General features: G+C 41.0%; 1 protein-coding gene and 1 long non-coding RNA gene across 2 annotated transcripts in view; both read left to right on the top strand.

Annotated features, from left to right (window-relative positions):
- The first annotated feature begins 641 nt into the window (after positions 1-641).
- LOC139749789 (uncharacterized) lies at positions 642-11,890 on the top strand. The gene is made up of 3 exons (XR_011713036.1): positions 642-769; positions 6,733-6,839; positions 11,790-11,890. It is a non-coding gene; the product is annotated as an uncharacterized lncRNA (long non-coding RNA).
- Positions 11,891-17,753: 5,863 nt separating this feature from the next.
- The window catches only part of LOC139749787 (transforming growth factor-beta-induced protein ig-h3-like), a 74,739-nt gene continuing 71,744 nt past the window's right edge, over positions 17,754-20,748 (top strand). The window contains exon 1 of the mRNA XM_071664033.1: positions 17,754-17,919. Coding sequence (XP_071520134.1) covers positions 17,807-17,919 — 113 coding nt within the window. The 5' untranslated portion in view covers positions 17,754-17,806. The remainder of the gene's footprint in view (positions 17,920-20,748) is intronic.

Raw genomic sequence — 20,748 nt, 5'->3', positions numbered from 1 at the left:
AAATTCACTTTATGTAAGCCCTCTTTAACTAAAAAAACCTCCTGATAACAACATTGATCAAACGTTAATGACACAAGATCATCAGGATCAGCGAGAATATTTGTTCTGCAAATAAGATTGTCTCCAGGAGGATCATAAGTCAACCGATTCCGGAATGGCAGCCAAAATGTCCTTCTGGTCTGGAATTATCCATTATTTTCATTAATATGAAACCTGCTTTATGGAGTAAACATACATGACCAAATTTCTTAACCTAAAACTTTTCTCTATGATAATTACCATAATCAGTAAGCCTATGATATAAGGAAACTACGGCATTATTTAATCTCAGCTTAGTTAATAGTACTGGTATGTTAATCTTTGTTATGCCTGACCCAGGAAGCCATGATTCCAAATTGTCAAGATTTACTTCCCTGCCTTCATTATTTCTCCAGCATTTCCTCATCCAAGAAATGTATTGGCATATGTCGGGAAGGGTTAGACCAGTATGTTTCTCAACAAAATAAACGCTTACACAGTGAATTTTTCTTTCCTATATCTTTCTAAAAGACAGTTTAAATTTACAAGATATACCGATGTGAGAAAAACAACTGGAGAGAAGGGACAAACAGCACAAAATATTAGTTTGCCGCCATGTTGTGGCAGACAATGTGACACCTTAAGCTACGTCATTACAATGGAAAATGGATGGTGGTATGAGGTATTTGTACCTTGCCACCTTGCTTCTGTGCCATGATATTGAAGACCCAGGATAGTTACTCCAAGGCTGGTAAGTCTTTTGTGCATGAGGAGCTTGTGATATAGGATGAAACGAAGATGAATCCACATAGTTATACCTCATGTTGCAGGGCTTAGTTGTTTACTCGGGAGATGATATCAATCAATTATTTTGCACAGGTAAAGTTTTCTTTGGTTCTGATGATTTTTTTTTTGAGTATCACATAATACTGTAGCTTTTACTTTTCCACAAGATTTTCTCCTTAAAGCCTTTCTCCACTGTGATCGTATTGTCATTGACATACGATTAGATGTACTTCTAAGTGTGGTTTTTCTCTACATAATTAAACTTGGGTGATGACTGATTTTCTGCAACTTGAGGTTAGTGTCTGAAAGATACATTAAGAACTGCTCAACAGGATAATAGAACAATGTATCTTAATCATTGATGGTCGCTAGGCGATAGTGGTGAGGGTTGTGCATTACGTGGGGGGGGGGGGAGGGAGGAATGTAAAAGTAACGAAATTGAAGGTAATACATTTGTTTCTAAATTATATCAACAAGACCTCTGAAACCGTAACTTATATAACCTAGAAAATCGAAATTTTTCTTAATGTTTAGTGCTTATGTTGAGTTATACCATAAAAACTATGATTTTTGAGCATCGCCCAAGTTATCTCTGGATGCTAACGAACACCCACGACTGACATTGTGGCCAAGCCATCCTCATCAGTAGACCAATTTAAAGTTTGTATTTCTGTTTTAAATTTCGTTTCCCATGTAGGTATTTCATTGTTTTATGAGATGTAGATACGTATTCATTAATCCCTCATATTTCCGTATATGTATATCCCTCACTAATGTTACCATATTTAGTATCATCAGTAAATGTTTCACGGTCCGTAATTTTTAGTCTCGAAAAAATTACTTAAAACTCCAAGAGCGATGCGGAATTAAAGTAGACTTTCAGTAAACACACTTATTTCCATTTACAGTGCGTGAATCACAATAAATCTTAATAAAGTAAGGATGCAGAGCTAGAACCATTTCCATTTACAGTGCATGAATCACAATAAATCTTAATCAAGTAAGGATGCAGAGCTAGAACCACCCCAGATGCGAGAGCAGCACTTTATTACAAGGACGAGCAAGTGTTTAGAAGAGAAATTTCGACATTTAAATAGGACTACCAGTTTCATAGAGGCAGACTCGGTTAATCCTGTAATGAGGGGTTTGCAAGAAATAGTGGAAGTTACTATAATACCAAGTATGTTCATTGATTCAGAAGGTGGAATTACAGAACCGTCAAAGGAGAGACGAGAGATGTGAGTTTTCGATAAAGAGATGGGTAGAATCTTACCTAGCGTTGCCGTTGATATTTCACTTTCCGGAGAATGTATTTCCGTCTCAATAAAAAAAAGCAGGACGAAAGATTCTTAAGGAAAAAAAGGAAAAAAAAAATAGCGTGGTGTAGCGATTACTTTACTGACCGTCACGGCCGCCTGGGATCAAACTTGCTTCGGTTCGAATCCTGGACGCGGTAGCTGGTCCACAGTTCACCCAGCCGTTCATCCTTCCGTCGGAGCTTGTCGATATAATGGGTACCTAGCATTAGGTATAGAGTGTGTGTGTGGTACATACTATATATACCAGGGTAAGAGACGGGACAACATGAGTGTAACGTACATATAGTAATCACAAACTCTTGACAGTAATTTTTGGCCATTCCTGATAAGACTTCCTTGAATTTGGTCGAGATTTTGTGAAGAACCTGGGGTCTCACTCTAGCCTTAGGTCAGGCTTCATTGTTGGGTTTCCATCTCTAATATACCGCCAAATTTAAAAAGAAATTAAAGCGCGATGTTTGATGACAGGCAGAGATTTTTTTTCAGGTTTTTGTGTCGGCTTCAGTCAAGTAGCACAAGTGGCAAATTCTGTTCAAATAGTTGCTTTTATCATACGACGAAGTAGCTTAGGGAAAAAATATGTGATGACTAGCAGAGGCATGCGAAATCGGTGACGTATATGTGATACGAATGATTTTAATGATGAAGTTAACTGTATGACTTCAAGCAACCACATCAAAGTCTGTCAGTTAGTTAATCGCATATGACAGTGGCAGTGTTTCAACTGTGTTTCCCTTGGTGGAAATTCCAAATGTACTTAACAGTTAAAATCGCTTGTTCAAGCATTTAACAAATGATAATTCGTGAAGGTCGTAGAATATTAACTGCACCCACTGTTTGACATTAAGTCTTTGCCATGGTGAAGAAAAATGGAAATTTTTAGCACGCTGGGTCGAGATTGAGTTTTAAGATATATAAAAAAAATAGTCATGAGGACATTTTTACTGACTTGGGCAAGGAAGCTCAAAATGGACAAATGATGTAACGAAGAACCCCAATATGTTTTTGGGAACTATATAGTGTAAAAGAAAGACCGGGAGATGAGTGTTGCTGAGAATGAAAGTTTCGTAATAGTGATGAATAGAAGGCACATGTGTTTATTATCTTTCTTAACAGTGTTTGCAGTAGAAACTGCAGCTTTAATCTTGATTCGCAACATTGCTCTAACAACGGATTGTACAGTTTTTAGGTTACTTTAAGGGATGAAAACTTCGAAATCAGATGATCCAATGGGACCGCATCCTGTGGCCCTGAAAGAACAGTCGAATGTTGTATATTCACCATGGAACATCATTTCCAGAACGTTAAAGAATGGAAGGGAACAGATACGATAAGAGAGCTGGGAGTTCCGGCTATGTTGGCCTTGATTAATTTTTTTTTTCAGCATTGGAATCATCTTTATGAATAATGTAACACGAAAAACTGTAGATGTCCGGTAGGTTTTATTTACCTCGGCTTGGACAACGTGTGACTAGACTAGCTTGGGAGATTCAGTTTGCGTGGGGCCATGTTGACTTTAAGACTACTCAATCCCGTACCTCATCAGAGGCTTTTGAGAAAATCTTAAAGTGTATGATAAAATGTAACATTTTATAATGTTTACATGAGGGATACCCCAAGAATAGTTGACTGGAATTATTTTATTCATAAATGATCCGATAGGTTTGGTTGATAAAATTTTGCATATAAGACTTGATGTAACGTAAAGACTTACAATAATTACATATATAACAGGGACTTCTAGTTGATAACAACTTGAAATTCCTTCGGCTTGCTGGAATGAATACACATTCATTTCATTCTAGAATAATGCAAATGTGTATGTACGTCTGTATCTACCGGTTCGAAAAGAATGCTGCAGAGGGAATAATTTTTATTGAAATTAAAAAAAAAGTAACTACGCCTTGTCACTGCGAAGACACAACACTGAGGGACTCTTACTACACCAGCACCAAGTAACTCCCGGGGCTTATCCCTCTCTCTGCTTCTGCAAGTAGCTATTGCCAAACAGCTTTCCAGTATCGGTATAGCAGCATTGTTGTGCTAATCTCGTTTCTTCCATCCTTATCCGTATACCTCACCTCTGTAAACAGTCGTGACTATCGTAATCAACTTAGCAACGAGAACTAAAAATATTTGGGAGGCCCCTTCATAAAATCGCGAATCTCTCACTCATCACGTCACGTAAGACCACCATTTAAATTTATATTCACGATCTTTAAAGAGGACCTACTCCAGCAGGATGAAATTACTAAATGCCTGAGGTGTGGAGATCGCCGGCAGCAACTGACGGTGGTGCCAAGCGACGAAGTTCCAGGGTCATTTTTCTCATTTACCGGGTGAGACAATTTACTCGAGGAAAAAAAAGTAGGGCTCTTGGGTTGTTTTGTAACCGTGAAGTGAAGGCTCGTGTAGCATGGGATTCAGAGGACCTAGATGACAAGTAACACTATGGAGAGTAAAAATGGCATTGAGAGAAGCCAGCAGAGCGGCAGACGTTGTCTGAAGTCCGCCTTGCAAATGTTTATCTCGGACCTTGCCTTTGTTTATTGACCAGCATCCAAAATATTTGTTTTAGGTTATGCAGTAAATTGTCCGTTGCTTATCATCTTCACATTGTTTCTTGCTTCATCGACATCGGGATCAGGATATAGATTATATTTGGGTAAAGGCCAAGTGTCATTGGACGCAATTTGGAGGATAGGTAAAAAGTCAGTTGTCTACATCTGGTACTGGAAGAAATAAGGAAAACTAAGTAGCAAACAGATCCGTTAGAGATCCATACAAAGTTTATAATACGTAGCTAATCTCCGTGAAGTTTGGTCATGTGAAATATAAGTTTGGTTTAGTGAAATATATACCATAAACTATCGCCTATCATCGACCCCTATCTTCAAGTGAGACCCTATGTGCAATATACCCTTCAGGTTCATTTATGATTAAAATTTTTATTTCTAACAATGTACTGTGGAGGTAAGTCTTTATTTTTAGAGATTATCATTTTTTATTTCTAACGATGTACTGTGGAGATAAGTCCTCACGAGGGTTAGGGTGGAGGAGGGTGGTTGGCAACGGCTTGCGGATCTGCTCATGTTTTGTTTACATTATTGTTCACCAGCTGGTGGCCACGTGGCGGCGGCTACCCTGAGTACTGGTCCAGCCGCTGGTGATTATGTAGGGAGGCAAGGGGATGTGAGGGGGTTATATATATATATATATATATATATATATATATATATATATATATATATATATATATATATATATATATATTCCTTCATACTATTCGCCATTTCCCGCATTAGCGAGGTAGCGTTAAGAACAGAGGACTGGGCCTTTGAGGAAATATCCTCACCTGTGGATCATAGGGTGGGGGAGGGGGTGAAAATTCTGGGGGCCTTGAAGAATGTGTGGAAGTCGAGAACATTATCTCGGAAAGCAAAAATGGGTATGTTTGAAGGAATAGTCGTTCCAACAATGTTGTATGGTTGCGAGGCGTGGGCTATGGATAGAGTTGTGCGCAGGAGGATGGATGTGCTGGAAATGAGATGTTTGAGGACAATGTGTGGTGTGAGGTGGTTTGATCGAGTGAGTAACGTAAGGGTAAGAGAGATGTGTGGAAATAAAAAGAGCGTGGTTGAGAGAGCAGAAGAGGGTGTTTTGAAGTGGTTTGGGCACATGGAGAGGATGAGTGAGGAAAGATTGACCAAGAGGATATATGTGTCGGAGATGGAGGGAACAAGGAGAAGAGGGAGACCAAATTGGAGGTGGAAAGATGGAGTGAAAAAGATTTTGTGTGATCGGGGCCTGAACATGCAGGAGGGTGAAAGGAGGGCAAGGAATAGAGTGAATTGGAGCGATGTGGTATACCGGGGCTGACGTGCTGTCAGTGGATTGAATCAAGGCATGTGAAGCGTCTGGGGTGAACCATGGAAAGCTGTGTAGGTATGTATATTGCGTGTGTGGACGTATGTATATACATGTGTATGGGGGGGGGGGTTGGGCCATTTCTATCGTCTGTTTCCTTGCGCTACCTCGCAAACGCGGGAGACAGCGACAAAGTATAAAAAAAATAAATATATATATATATATATATATATATATATATATATATATATATATATATATATATATATATATATATATATATATTCCTATGAGTCCACGGGGAAAATGATACATGATAAGTTCTCAAGTGCACTTTGGTGTAATAATCACATCATCAGGGGAGACAAAAGAGAGAGATGTAAGTCAGTTGATATACAACGAAGATACGTAGCTAGGACGCCATTTGGTAAACATGTGATTGTCCAAGACAGACAACGAGCGTTATCATAAACTTATTATGTGGACAAGAAGGGGAATTGTTTACAAATTTTTATCAACATTGAAATTATCCAATTTGTATAGACCTTCACTAATGTTAAGATTATAATTCTTTGTGTTTAATAATAAAAGATTCACTATTTCTATTATTAAATTTATTACCCTTAAGCAAAATAAACATAGTATAAGAACAAGACAAGAATCAAATGGCTTGTTTCATCACGTTAAAAACTATGATCCTTGTATTGACTGGAGTAATGCCATCTCATTTTTCTTTCGACAGCCTAGCTATGGCCAGTCCGTCCGTCCAAACACGACTGAAGCCTTGCACACGAAGAGGAAGCACAGCTGCATCGTCTGGGCCAATCTCCTTGTGTGATCCACTTGAAGGTTCGTTGCTTCGGATCCTTCCCAAATCTCATGAACATTAAGGTTTGGCGGCGTAAGGCGATCCTCTCTCTCTCTCTCTCTCTCTCTCTCTCTCTCTCTCTCTCTCTCTCTCTCTCTCTCTCTCTCTCAAATGTATTCACTTTCCATTCCTTGTTCTCCGTGACCTCTTGATGCCCCTACTTCTCGATTATATCCATGACCAGCCCTCTTCCATGTGCGCCATTACTCCCAGGTCTGGGGTCGAAGTTATCTCTTGCTTAAGGAGACGTCAAGACTTGATAGAACACGCCTCATCTCCGGAAGATGTCTTTATCATTTCCCTCTATATTAAGCTGTCCTCTTATAGGTTTAGATTTCCTCCCTGGAAAGGAAAAACTTTTCAAATCTTCTCCTTTTTATCTTGGTGTGTTTGAGTGATATAATTTATCCCCAGCTGTGCCGTTTCTCTTGTAATGATTGTGGGAGTCGATGCAGGCGTGGCTTGCGTCATCATTTGACGTCATATGGCTTTCTTTTGTTTTCCCTACGAACCAACCCACAACCCTGACTCACCCGATGACTTGGGGGGAAAACACTAAGACCTGTTCCTCGCTCGCCAGCGCTGGCCTCTCAAGCCTCAACGACACCAGTACTGTCTACCCCACGCTGTGACCTCACCCTTCCTCCTCCTCCTCCTCCTCCTCCTCCTCCTTCTGATGTTTATATGTGGCGTCTGCAACTTGATCCTTTCGCAGTCAGTGTTCTACAACAAGTGTGGCTGGGATCCACTGGAGGTATTTTCGTAAAAGGGGACTCAGAGGTGCTCCGTGGCTTCAAGAAGTTGGAAAACAAACTCCACCCGACACTTGTGTTCTGAATCGCATTAAACTTCTCAGTCTTACGTATTCGCCTCGGAGTTGGGTTACCACAGGGCTCTGTTTTTGCCCTGACCTTGTTTCTATTTACGCGTCACTGACCTTACTACAGTTGCCATGAATCGTGTAGATTTGTTCACAGATGCCACAAAGGCTTTAAGTCTCGATTTATTGACTCAAAAAAAAAAAGCCTTCAGTCTTATAGGGTTGTCATTTTGTTTGCAGCAGATCGCCTCGGTGTCACTTCTGTTTTTCACTTCAGTCTTAACGGAGCCGGCTGTGGCAATCGTAAGTGCAAGGGAAAAGAAATATATTGAAAGAAATCGTGTCATCTTGAACGGCATGTCAGTTTCACACTCATACCCTTACCAGTGATCAGGAGATATGCATGTATATTGCCGCCACGTTAACACATCTCTGAAGTACGTCAGAAATACCACCCTCTCCTGTTGGCGGCCTGTTGTCTGTTGGTCTTCTCGTTGTCTGTCTCTCTCTGGCGTTGTCGGCCCGCCAACTGGGAGGGTGATGTACACCCCTAAACCCTCTCTCTCTCTGGACCGTAGACCAAGCCTGTCCTGAAGTCGCCCCCTTGTTCTCCACTGACAGCCCAGCTTGAGCTCACCGTCCACAGCTTCCTCCCCCTTCACCACTGTATCATCCCCCCCAAGCCCTCTCTCTCTCTCTCTCTCTCTCTCTCTCTCTCTCTCTCTCTCTCTCTCTCTCTCTCTCTCTCTCTCTCGTTCCTGTCGTCGTCAGCAGCACCCACACGACACGGCAGGTCTCGTGTTAGCCCCGGTCCTCAGTCTGTTCCCACCTCCCGTGTTGGAACACCCCCAGATGCTCTTAATGTTATCTCTTATTATTATTTTGTCACATTCTCTCCTCCCTCCCACCCCCCTCGGTTTGGTTTGTACTCCTCCCGCTCTAGACCGGTTGTACGTGGACTGAAAGTACAGCTGGCTGAAACCAGTTGTCCTGTGAGTCTCTCTCTCTCTCTCTCTCTCTCTCTCTCTCTCTCTCTCTCTCTCTCTCTCTCTCTCTCTCTCTCTCTCTCTCTCTCTCTCTCTCTCTTCCTACCCAAGCTTATCGTAGAATTCAGCCCCACGTGAGACCGGCTAACCTCACGGGTAAATAAAAAAGTCCCTCGCCTTAATGTATTTAATGGACAAGTAGGCCATCTTACACACACACACACACACACACACACACACACACACACACGTCTTCTATCACTTCATCTCCCCCTAAGATACCAAAGAACTTCTGTTCCTCAGTACGTTTACCTACTTCCCTTCTATGATTTTTATACCTCTCATTCCCTCTACATTATGACACGTATTTACTTCCTCTCAATAATCAGAATGCATACCCACAGCTATACTCGTCGGATTCCGTTTCCCTCAGTAATTCTCTTCACTCCATCACCACTAGTGCACTCTTCCACCTCCATGAGTTCACTCCATCTCCACCAGTACGCTCCTCCACCTCCACCAGCTCTCCCCATCTTCACCAGTACATTCCCCCACCACCATGAGTTCCCTCCATCCCCACCAGTTCATCCCATCTTCACCAGTACACTCCTCCACCTCCACCAGCATACCCCATCTCCACCAGTATACCTCTCCACCTCCAACCAGCTCACCCCCATCTTCACCAGTACACCCCATCTCCACTAGTAACACGCCCTTCCCCACCTCCAGCCCAGGAGAGGCCCTGGTGGTACTTGCCCTGAGGCACTACACCTTGGGGGGGATGGGGGTCCTCCTCCTCCACGCCTGGGTGGAGGCGGCCACGGTAAACATAACAGTACCACCACCAGCCCAGCCGCAGACAGTGGCTAAGGTCATCCTGCCTCTGGCTCCCACGCACGAGAGGAAAGAGTTGTCATGGTGGCTACATGGTGTGTCTGTAGGACGTTGGGGGTGTTGTAGAAACACTGCGATGACGTAGAAGGTGACGCACAAGTCCTGGGGGTGACTGTAGGTAACGCGAAGGTACTGGGGTGACTATAGAAGGTGGAGCACAGGTACTGGGGTGACTGTAGAAGATGGAGCAAAGGAAGGGTTTGTGTGTGTGTGTGTGTGTGTGTGTAATTATTTTTATACAGTCTATAAAAAATGATCTATAAAACTAATCCCAGTTTTATAGATCACACGTGTTTTCGTATCTTCCGCCAGTGGGTGATTTTATTCACTTCTTGGCTTGGCTTGTTCCATGTGTCAACACGTACTCTGTTGCTGGAGAAACACTACCTCAATTTACTCCATACACCTCCTCACGTACCTTGGTACACCTCCTCACGTCCGTACGTACACCTCACGTCCGTACGTAGAGAAAGGGAAAGGGTGATGGGGGACGTTGCAAGAAATGGGAAGAGTGGTAGGGAGGGGCGATATGAAATGGAAAAGTAAGTAGGAATTAAAAGGTGAAAAAGATAAAAAGAAGTCGTCAGGGAGCATACCGAAGGCTGCAGTCACTTCCAACAGTCCACAAATGTTCTGTGTTGGCCGCGAGATATCGGTCGGCCGATCAGACCTCAACCGCCGTGGAAGATCCAGGGAAGATTGCGGTAGACGATGGCGAACTAACGGAACATAAAAGTTCTCTACGCCCTTTTAACCGTCCACGTAAAATCTGGATAACTGGGGTAAAACTGCATGCAAGTATTAGTAAATAAATCATAAATAATTAGTATAGTTTAGATAATAACTGATGAAAAGAATATGTATTTTGGATTTTTTTTTTTTTGTTTTGTTTTCCAATCACTTGTGAATGCTTGAAGCTAGATTAGTCAAGACAGTGGAGCGCTTTGACCGTTGATCTCGTCTTCCTGGTCCCATTCCCGTGTGAGGCTGCAGCCATACCCCTATGGTGGCTCCGTCCCACCTAGGAGCTCCGTGACTGTGTACTAGGCCTGGGAGTCTGTCTTGAGATACGATTGAGGGAATGTGTCGGAGCAGACCACAAGGTAACCCAAGTGTTAGTGTGGGGGAGCGATTCACACATGTACGTTTTCCATGGATTTTGTTGACAGCATAAAATCATAAGTGGTTCCCTAAAATCCTGGTTCTTAGAATTCAAGAATGTGTGTGTGTGTGTGTGTGTGTATGTGTGTGTGTGTGTGTGTGTATGTGTGTGTGTGTGTGTGTGTGTGTGTGGAGAATTACAGTTATCGTCGAATAGATCCAGGGTCCTATGATGTCAGTGGAATTCAGAAGTCTCTCCATATATGTCTTTTTTTCTTATACTGGCTTCGTCGATTTAATGAGTAACATGGAATCTTGACAATGATCCATCGGTTGCCTAGCAACAAGAATATGGTGGCTCAAATTCACACGACCAGGCGAATCTAACATCGGACATGGCTTAGCCTTGAATTGACGAAAACTTATGAACTATAACAGATCTTTTTAGAAGAATAACATGATGTTATTTAGCTTTGATTGCATATGAATCTTTTGTAATGTCTTATCGTTTTACCAACTAATTTGAACACAGCTTTGCAAACTTGCGTATCATGCTCTGTTATTCTGATACATTTTGAACAATTTCGGCTGAGTTTGGGGTTTTGTCTAGCCACATCTTCCCATCATTGTCTGTGGACTCACAGGTCTATTGGGAATATCAAGAGACTCGTCAGATATTTGGTATTATTAGATATATATTGTACACTGCTGTACGCGGACTTAACGCTATTGATAAGACTAAGACATTATGAGGCTAAATGGTTATCTACTAATTCGTATTAACTTTTGCACGCCATACTATTATTGACGTATTATTTTGGTTTATGATGTTTGACAAACCTTTCAGTATTCCATGAGAGGAGCTCTTACCATAAACTGGATCGAGTTTCAATGCTTATTATTATGAAATGCATGTCCATTTCTAGCCAAGCAGTATTTACTGATGATATTATGTGATTGTAGTTGGAAGTTCATCAGTAATGTGATATTTTGTACATTTGGTGATATTTTGTAAGCCTTTCATTTGTATATATTCTAGAATATATATATCACTAGATATTATGTATTTTAATATAACTAATTTCGCATTAAAAAAATGCGACTGAACTGTTCTTCTATTTTCCCTTCAGGTAGAAGATGCCTGCATAGTCTGAAGTTGCCTTTGGGGGTAACAAAGGTTGATGCGGTTCAATACGTAATGATGATAATGCACCTGTGATATAGAGAGAAGGTGGGTGGCGTCATCTTCGTTCCGTAGTTAAGGTAAATGTGTAGAAATTTGTTCCAGTGCAAAAAAAAAAAACTATGGCAGTAATCGTGGATGGCACTGACGCCCTTCGACACAATACGGTAAAGGTATTGTGCTATTATCATGTTTACGTAACAGTAGTGTGCACTAGAACCGAGATTTCTGAGGTCCATTAATTCCGTTCCCGTTACCTCCATGACTGGGGGATGTGTGAAGCAGACACATTCATAAACGTCTGTCTACTGTGTTGGAAATGGCCAACAGTTGCATTGCAATCAAAACTAGGCTACTGCTGGGATTGAAGCTAGCTAACCTGCTGGTTCTGTAAGATGGCTCGGACATCATCAAATCGATGTTTCTTAACGTCTGTGATGTCATCATTGATACAATTAGCACTGGGAGAAGCTACAGCAAAATCTGCATTTTAGATCATTTAGATCATTGGAATATGACACCACACCAGCTCCATACAGACAGATAATAAACCCGACCTGGAAAATATAGATTGGTAATGAAATCACGCAAATGTGTCCCATAAGGTGAAAGAAGTTCATCTGGGATGGAATGGAGTTTCTTGCCGCAGTCCACTCGATGAACACAGATACGTCAGGCGAAGGTAAGTGCTACGATTATTTAGAGGATAAAGAATTGGAAAAAGACTAGTTGCTTGGGAGTCAATGACCTAGCCATTGTACCAGTTACAACTGCTTGGCAAAGGAATCTCCGCTAATGTAACAGCTGGCCAGGTTGGTTTCCGTGTAAACACAGTTTTACAGATGATAGGCTGCGCCTTTCCGGCGAGAAGAATGGTGTAGCGTAACTCATATTAAATGGGTAGGAATGGTGCGTTGATGCTCGTCAAGATCATGGTAACGAGACTCAGATGTGCGAAAACTTCGTTAGGACTACATGTTTATATGTCGACTTTCATACTATTCCCTAGACCGTCATTATTGATATTATGAGATTGCCAGATGTTCCATGTATTTCTTTTATGAGATCGCTAGTTATGTTTCTTACTGAATTTATGACGCCGATATTTTACATCGGGAATGGATGAAGGCAGCAAGTATGAATATGTACATGTGTATATATGTATATGTCTGTGTATGTATATACGTTGACATGTATAGGTATGTATATGTCCGTGTGTGGGCGTTTATGTATATACATGTGTATGTGGGTGAGTTGGGCCATTCTTTCGTCTGTTTCCTAGCCCTACCTAGCTAACGCGGGAGTGACTAAGTATAAAAAAATTAATATATATATATATATATATATATATATATATATATATATATATATATATATATTGTACATATATATATATATATATATATATATATATATATATATATATATATATATATATATATATATATGTACAAGAATATAGTGCTTAAAAACGCGCACTTTCATAGAACATTCAAACCACCAAAGATCATTTTTCAGAAGCGTGTATACTTTGGTTGAAACGAGCATTGATGGTAACGTAGAGTTATCGCATGGCGTTTAAAACGTGCCTAGGAAAACCTAGTAGTGGGAATATAGGGGAAACCCTGGAAAGGATCTGAGGACGATTGTGGGGAGGACTGGGGAAGATCAGAGGAGTATCTGTGTGACCTGGATGAAGATTGTGGGAAGGATTTGGGGATGACTTAGTTGATGTGATGAGAAACTGAGAAAACTTTGTTACGTTGTTTTATTACTCTATTCAGGCCGATTCATAACGCATCAGAATCTGGTTTTAAACTACCGGCTCGGTCGTGATAGCCAGTTGGAGGCCACCAACCGGTGTTCAGTTACGGACTGAGTTTATAGTATGTTTGCTCATTAGTTTTGACGTGCTTGGGCCATGGATGTGGTTTTGGGAATGAAATGACCACCAGGAGGTGTTGAAGCCTCTCATTTACTGCTTTATAACTTGACCTCGATGTCTCTCTGGCAGTCTATAGGCTTTGAAAGCTGGCCTAACCCCATGGCGCTACGTATTATCCTGAATACTTGGGGGGAAGGTTTTCAGGCTTTTTCGATTGATGTTCACGAATGACTTTGGCAGTTGATAAACTAAAGCTCGAATGACTAACCACTATCCTTACCTTCTGACCATTATGCTGTGTCTGTAAACTCCTAGACACTATGAAATCCAAAGAATTTGCAGTTTGGGCAAATGAAATTCACCTGTAATTCTTTAAAAGACTCATTCGACTATTTTTTTTTTTTTTAATATTATTTACGTTTGAGGCTCCGGTCACGGACAGAAATCCACATCAAGTATAGAGAGGATAATGAAAAGGGAATAAGAAGACAAGAGAAAATATTTCCAAAATTTCCAGGAAATAAAAAAAAAACGTAAACAGTTTGTTGCTTTTCATTATGTAGTTTTATGAATTTGTTCCGCGATCTACCATACTAATATTTTCATATAGAAAAGTTGGCAGCTGAAGAATCTGTTGTGCCAGTATGCTGCAAGGGTGGATCAATCCCTTAACGTTCATAAATATAATCAACTGTATTTTAAAATCCTCGCAGTTGAATGTAACAATCTTGGGATCCTTTAGCGATTACATTGAATTGTACATATTTTTGTGTGGTTTCCTACTTCCGCAATACGCTTATCTTCACAGTTTTAGACTAATTAGTACGGAGAACAAGAACAAGATTCTCATTACAGACCTTACGGTACGAGTAATTATCAATGTAATTAAGAGTGTCTCAAACGGTACCTTAATGGTATTCCGTATCATCCCTGAAATGACATATAAGCCTCCAACCTGATGAGGGAATTACAGTGGATTGATTTTGTTTTTTTTTTTGTTTTGTTTTGTATCAGTCGCTGCTTTATTGTGTGCCCCGTGTCCAGCCTGTGAACAGTGGCGGAAAAGAATTACAGAGGTCGTTAGGAAGTCTCTGTCATACCCTAGCAGGAAAATAATTGACATAAATTATTGCAAACTTGGTTCGGTACATAAGCGTGCAGTCTTTCATACGGTAAATTTATCAGCTAGGTACATAAAGGGTATAGAGTTTCAGAATTTTAATGTATCATATCAACAGTTATATGTATAGAAAGGTAAACCCAGTGAACGGGTATAGACGCTTCCCCACCCTTAAATATGGCCTGGCCGGTCACATGATCTGGACGAGAGGAGCGACAGCTCACCATCACCGGGAAATGATAATAGGAACAGTGTGGGTCGTGTCAACTGTGTGAGAGGGGAGGGTCACAGAGGAGGAGGGACCAGGTTAGGCGTGGGAAGTGTCCCGGGCGCAGCGGTGTTGCCAAGCAGCCTTGCGTGTCCCAACATAACGAGACAAACTTCGTCTCATCATCCCACCAGCAGAGGATGTTATCGTCTTCACAGAACTTTTGAGTCATGATAAAGTTGATCTCATGAAGCTAGGAACTACTGATGTTCCTGCAGGTTAGAAGCGGCACCGAGCTCAGGAGCAGGAGGCGTTTTTTTTTTTTTTTATTTTATGTTGAAGGGTCCAGATACGGCCAAAGTCCACATCAAGGCTGGGCCTGAATTGAAATAAAGAGAGAATTATGAGTATGAAAAAGAAAAGACATGGGAAAGTATTATTTTCGAATTTTTGAGGCCGTGAGAGACCTGTCTTGAAATATGCCAGGTCATAGTTATTGGGAAAGGCATGAGAGGGTAGAGAGATCCAAAGCTTGAACGCGTAGGGAAATGTTCAGGTTCCGAGACCTCAAAGTCTTTTTCACTCCATCTTTACATATATATATATTATATATATATATATATATATATATATATATATTTTTTTTTTTTTTTTCTTTTTCTTTTAAACTGTTCGCCATTTCCCGCGTTAGCGAGGTAGCGTTAAGAACAGAGGACTGGGCCTTTTTTGGAATATCCTCACCTGGCCCCCTCTGTTATTTCTTTTGGAAAATTAAAAAAAAAACGAGAGGGGAGGATTTCCAGCCCCCCGCTCCCTCCCCTTTTAGTCGCCTTCTACGACACGCAGGGAATACGTGGGAAGTATTCTTAATCCCCTATCCCCAGGATATATATATATATATATATATATATATATATATATATATATATATATATATATATATATATATATATGCGTGTGTGTGTGTGTGTGTGTGTGTCCGACACAAATGCCAAATGCCAAATCACCGAGTGAAAGGAAAGCAGAAATTTTCTGGGTTCGTCAACCATCATGCTTACGGTTTACGGGCTCGCGACCAGGCAAGCAGAGTTAGTGTGAAGGTTCTGTCACCACGCTGGGAGTTAAGTTTTGATGGCTGTGATTTAAGAGGTTAGTCGCCTGAGTGAATTAGAGGCTGGTGGCTTTTCAAGTTGGGTTGATTATAACGGTGCAAGTTTAAGCCATGTTATGATTAACTATGATTTCAGAAGTCAAAAATAGAAAAAAAGATACAGTAGAAGATGGGCCTTTGAGGTTTGCTACGACCGTCTCTTTATGAATGAAATAATGATCTTGGTAAATTTTTTTTATGGTAGCCTTTTGATATATATAAAGCATCGCGAACTATCTGAAACCTTAGTAGACATTTGTAAGTGAAGATTTTTGTTAGATATATTCGCATGAACTTCGAATAGGTTCCAACCATTTAGTAGTAGCTATGCAGTGAGTGTGCATGGACTCATGATTATCATGAACACCTAAAGGTGTTCACAATTTTCGATTGGTGTTTATAACTAACTTAGCGTTAACCGCCTTAATGACCCTGACATGATATGCCTGAAGCCCAAATTATTACCCAAACATTTGTTGGTGATATCACGGTCGTGGATCTGTGTTACAGCCATATGATGGTAATTTTTATCTTGGTTAACCTTGTAGAATGTCCGTAAAAGAGAAGCTGAATTAGAGTTCTTAAATAGGTAATGCTAATATTTATCAAGCAATGATTTTGGCCGAGTTCATCTTGTGATGACAAACGGCACCTTCATTACTCCTGGTCACAGAGGTAAATGACACATGTAAGAATAATATGAGGTAATATGTCATGGACACTGGTTCCAAGAGCTTCTGGTCACGGTATGGCCAGTGAGGTGGGCACGTACCACACAACCGCAACATACACCGCTACTTGTCTGGTAGAGGCCCGGAAGTCGCCTGTAGTGGTGACGAATTCTTAGGTGCTTCGCTGGCCTGAGTATAGAAATTACCTCTGGCTCGGGCGAGTTCCCAAAATCAGTCCTGACTCAGACAGAGCTAGGCTGGCCTAAAGCGTTAACTTTTCACTTCGAAGAAAATAGTCGACTGGCTGGAACAATCCTTTGTCCCCTATTCTATAACTGACATTTCCTACAACTCAACCTCGTATATCTTTGAGTTACGTGGTGATGATATCTGCATCGTATTTAAGTACTTCTATATGTCGATGCACCGTGCATAGTGAAGATACAGTTATGATTGCCGGCCTTTGAAAATTCTAGGTCAGGTGAAATTTTCAATTTTGAACCAACGGCTTCTGAGTGCGCTCAGAAAGTTTGAGAGCAGAGGGAACAACATGGCAAAGTAATGGATGTTGGCGTTTGAAAATAACTCTCTTAAGGTTCTAGTCTTACTCTTTCCTCAATGGATCTGTTTATTTACATAAGTGATCGGATTGTTGAGAGGATAAGTACAGCATATAAGTACTGAAGGTGAACATACGCGTTTTCTGAATTTGTAACACCTGACCAAATTTACTTCACAAGAACGTTGGTGAAGATACTCTTATCTACAAGCTGCTCACAGAAATTAGAAAGCACAGGCAAATGTCTGTGGTAAATGATCGCCAAAGGCTCATCGGCAACTGAATGTCCGCCCCACCCACCGGCCCGAGCCGTAATAATGATGTGAGTGGGAAGAGGAGGCCAGTCAAGTGCCGGGAAGCACAGAAGCAGGATGAAGTTGCCCATCGCGCTCGTGGTAGCGGTGTTGACCGTCACCGTCAGGTCCGAGAGGGATGACAGGTTATTCAATGGAGGTTTCTACACAAACAGAGAAGATGGCAACTTGTAAGTACCTGAGGAAGACTGGTTTGTTAATGCCTTCTCGCTGTAGGTAAACACTATTCCTGAGAGAAAATTTGACCCATTTAACGAAGAAACTCACTTGAACAGATGATAATGTTTTGATAGAAATTACAGACCGTATGATCTAGCGAGATGTACTATATTTTTTGAGGTAGAACGTAACCTTTTTTTTTAAGTTATTACCTTTAAAGGATTGGCATGTACTTATTTTCCCGCAGGGTCCAGACTCACTTCATCTGTTTTACCTTAAAAGATGAATAAATAGATTAGAAAGTGTGCATGAATTTACATTATATATATATATATATATATATATATATATACTGTCAGTGGGTTGAATCAGGGCATGTGAAGCGTCTGGGGTAAACCATGGAAAGCTGTGTAGGTATGTATATTTGCGTGTGTGGACGTATGTATATACATGTGTATGGGGGTGGGTTGGGCCATTTCTTTCGTCTGTTTCCTTGCGCTACCTCGCAAACGCGGGAGACAGCGACAAAGCAAGGAAAAAAAAAAAAAATATATATATATATATATATATATATATATATATATATAATATGAGTGCGAGAACATGCGACGAGAAGTCGCTAAATGGAAGGGTTATCGTTTAACGCCCACCGCAGTAAAATCTTGAGTTATGAAGAACGAGGTGTATGAATTATGTATAAGGTGGAGAGATACAGTTTATGTGAACAATCCAGCAGCCCACGTGTAGGTTAAACAGCTACCTGAACTGAAGGAGTGAAACTTCCGCCAAGTGATGCCTTACTGCGCAATTCACTAACCCTTCCGATACCCAGGCGGGTAGTACCCTTGGTGGCTGCCGACCACCTGCCTACCACCGAGAAAGACTTCGTATAGGAATTGTCTGCATTTGCGAAGGTTTACACTCAACGTATAGAAACGATGGATGCCGGTATACAAAGTATCATACAGATGTGTACGCTTCTGCTCTGGAAAGAATATATATATGTATACCTATGTAAAGTATGTACATGCGAAGGTATATAAACTACGTATCACGTAGATGTGTACGCTTCTGGTCTAGACAAGTAATACGTGTGGGCTCGTTTAGATTTTTACTTGAATGTGTTCTGGGAAATATTACTGGGTTAACATGGATTACATAAACTTTTTAAGTTGATAGATTATATTCCCTCGCCACTTATAGATTATCACTGAATGAAAGGAACTTGATGTATAAATGTAATACGAATGGTTAAGCTTATATTTATAAATGCCTTCATTATAGAGTTCGTCTTCTATGTAAGTTTGAAATTGAGATTTAAAAGGCCATGTGCTAAGAGCGTAGGTGAATGGATGGGCAGGAGGAGAGACTGCTTTTGAGTAGCGCATGTATGTTGACACGGAGAGAAATAAGTCGTATGAATAAAAGAGAAAAATGTCAAGATCCAAAAAGAGAAAATTAGAATAAGTCGTATTAAGGCGTTCAAGAGGGTGGTGTTGGTTGTTACAAGTGATCCTTGTAAAATACTAGTGAATGGAATATGTGTAGGATGTTTGAGGCGGCGTTTGAATGGTTTAATGGAGCGCGTAGGCGTGAAGGACCAAGTGGAGGTATGGGGCAACATGTTCGAGGTTAGGGTGAGAGTGGTGTGGTTTCTTGGATGTTTAGGGTCTGTAAACAGTGTGGAGGGGATGTTGTCCTTAGGTTAAAGAGTAAGTTTGAAGAAAGGGTTTGCATGGTGGGGTTGCTGTATGTGACTGGAAACAGTTTGAAGTAAGGTGTTTCAAGAATGAGAGACGAGCTAGGGTTAGATATAAAAAGGTAGTAGGAACTCGATATTTCACACAGCTTTATTGCTGTATTGTGTGTGTGTGTGTGTAAACAAATATATGCCAACTTTAGGATAGGTGGTACTTAGACAACATAACGTGCATGCATGCTTTGTGAGAGCTTGAGATGTTCATTCATGTGTGGCTGAATTTGTATAGGAAGGCTTAGCCCATTCTGCTTTTGTGAATGGCAATGAAACTTGGGTATATGGCCAAAGATTAATACGGAAGTGGAGAATGCTGTCGTAGGATTTGGATGTGAAGTCAATCGTGGGATATGCGGTCAAGAAAGTGTCTGATAGAGGATAGTTGCTGGAAGGGGCAGGCAGGCATAAAGAGAGAGATTGACTCAGCAGGCATAAGGAGAAATTGACCTAGGGAATGTGGGTGTCGATATTTAAGTAACCGTGTAAACAAGTTTCATAAAATAATACGGTCAGTGATCGTACTTTTGTTCAATTGGCGTGTATTTAAGAGTTTATTGTTGACAGATAAAGCATTCAGAGCAGATGTTCACATATCACTATTCACTTTTTTTTGCCAGTTATTGACGTTATTGACATCATTTATATCGAGTCAGTTATTATAGATGAGGGAGTTTACCTATTCTAGATTCTGTTTGCCTTTACCTGTGAGGATAGAATCAATCAGTGTTGCTATAGACACTGGAACGTGGTCTTGTCCAGGGTTAAGTAATACCTTACAATATAAAGTAATTTTGTTTCTTCAGAGAGGAACACACCTGCACATTCACACTCCCCACGTCATGCAGAACTGAGGAACCCTGAAATAACTACAGGCAAAGCCTAGAGCGGACCTCAGCTTCATGAGGGGTGCTGGCTAAGCAGGAAGGGGTAGCTAACTAGATTTATGCAGACACTTGTGACGTAGTGGCGGGCACAGCTGCCAGGAGCATGACGATGATGATGTTACCAAGCGTTCTTTAGCTAGGCTGCTGGACTTTACCTCCCCTTTCTCGTGTGATCTTTTCCCAGGAAATACTTTGGTTGC

Source organism: Panulirus ornatus, chromosome 8 (genome assembly GCF_036320965.1).
Source record: "Panulirus ornatus isolate Po-2019 chromosome 8, ASM3632096v1, whole genome shotgun sequence".
Taxonomy (NCBI): Eukaryota; Metazoa; Arthropoda; class Malacostraca; order Decapoda; family Palinuridae; genus Panulirus; species Panulirus ornatus.
This window is presented reverse-complemented; position numbering and strand designations above follow the sequence as displayed.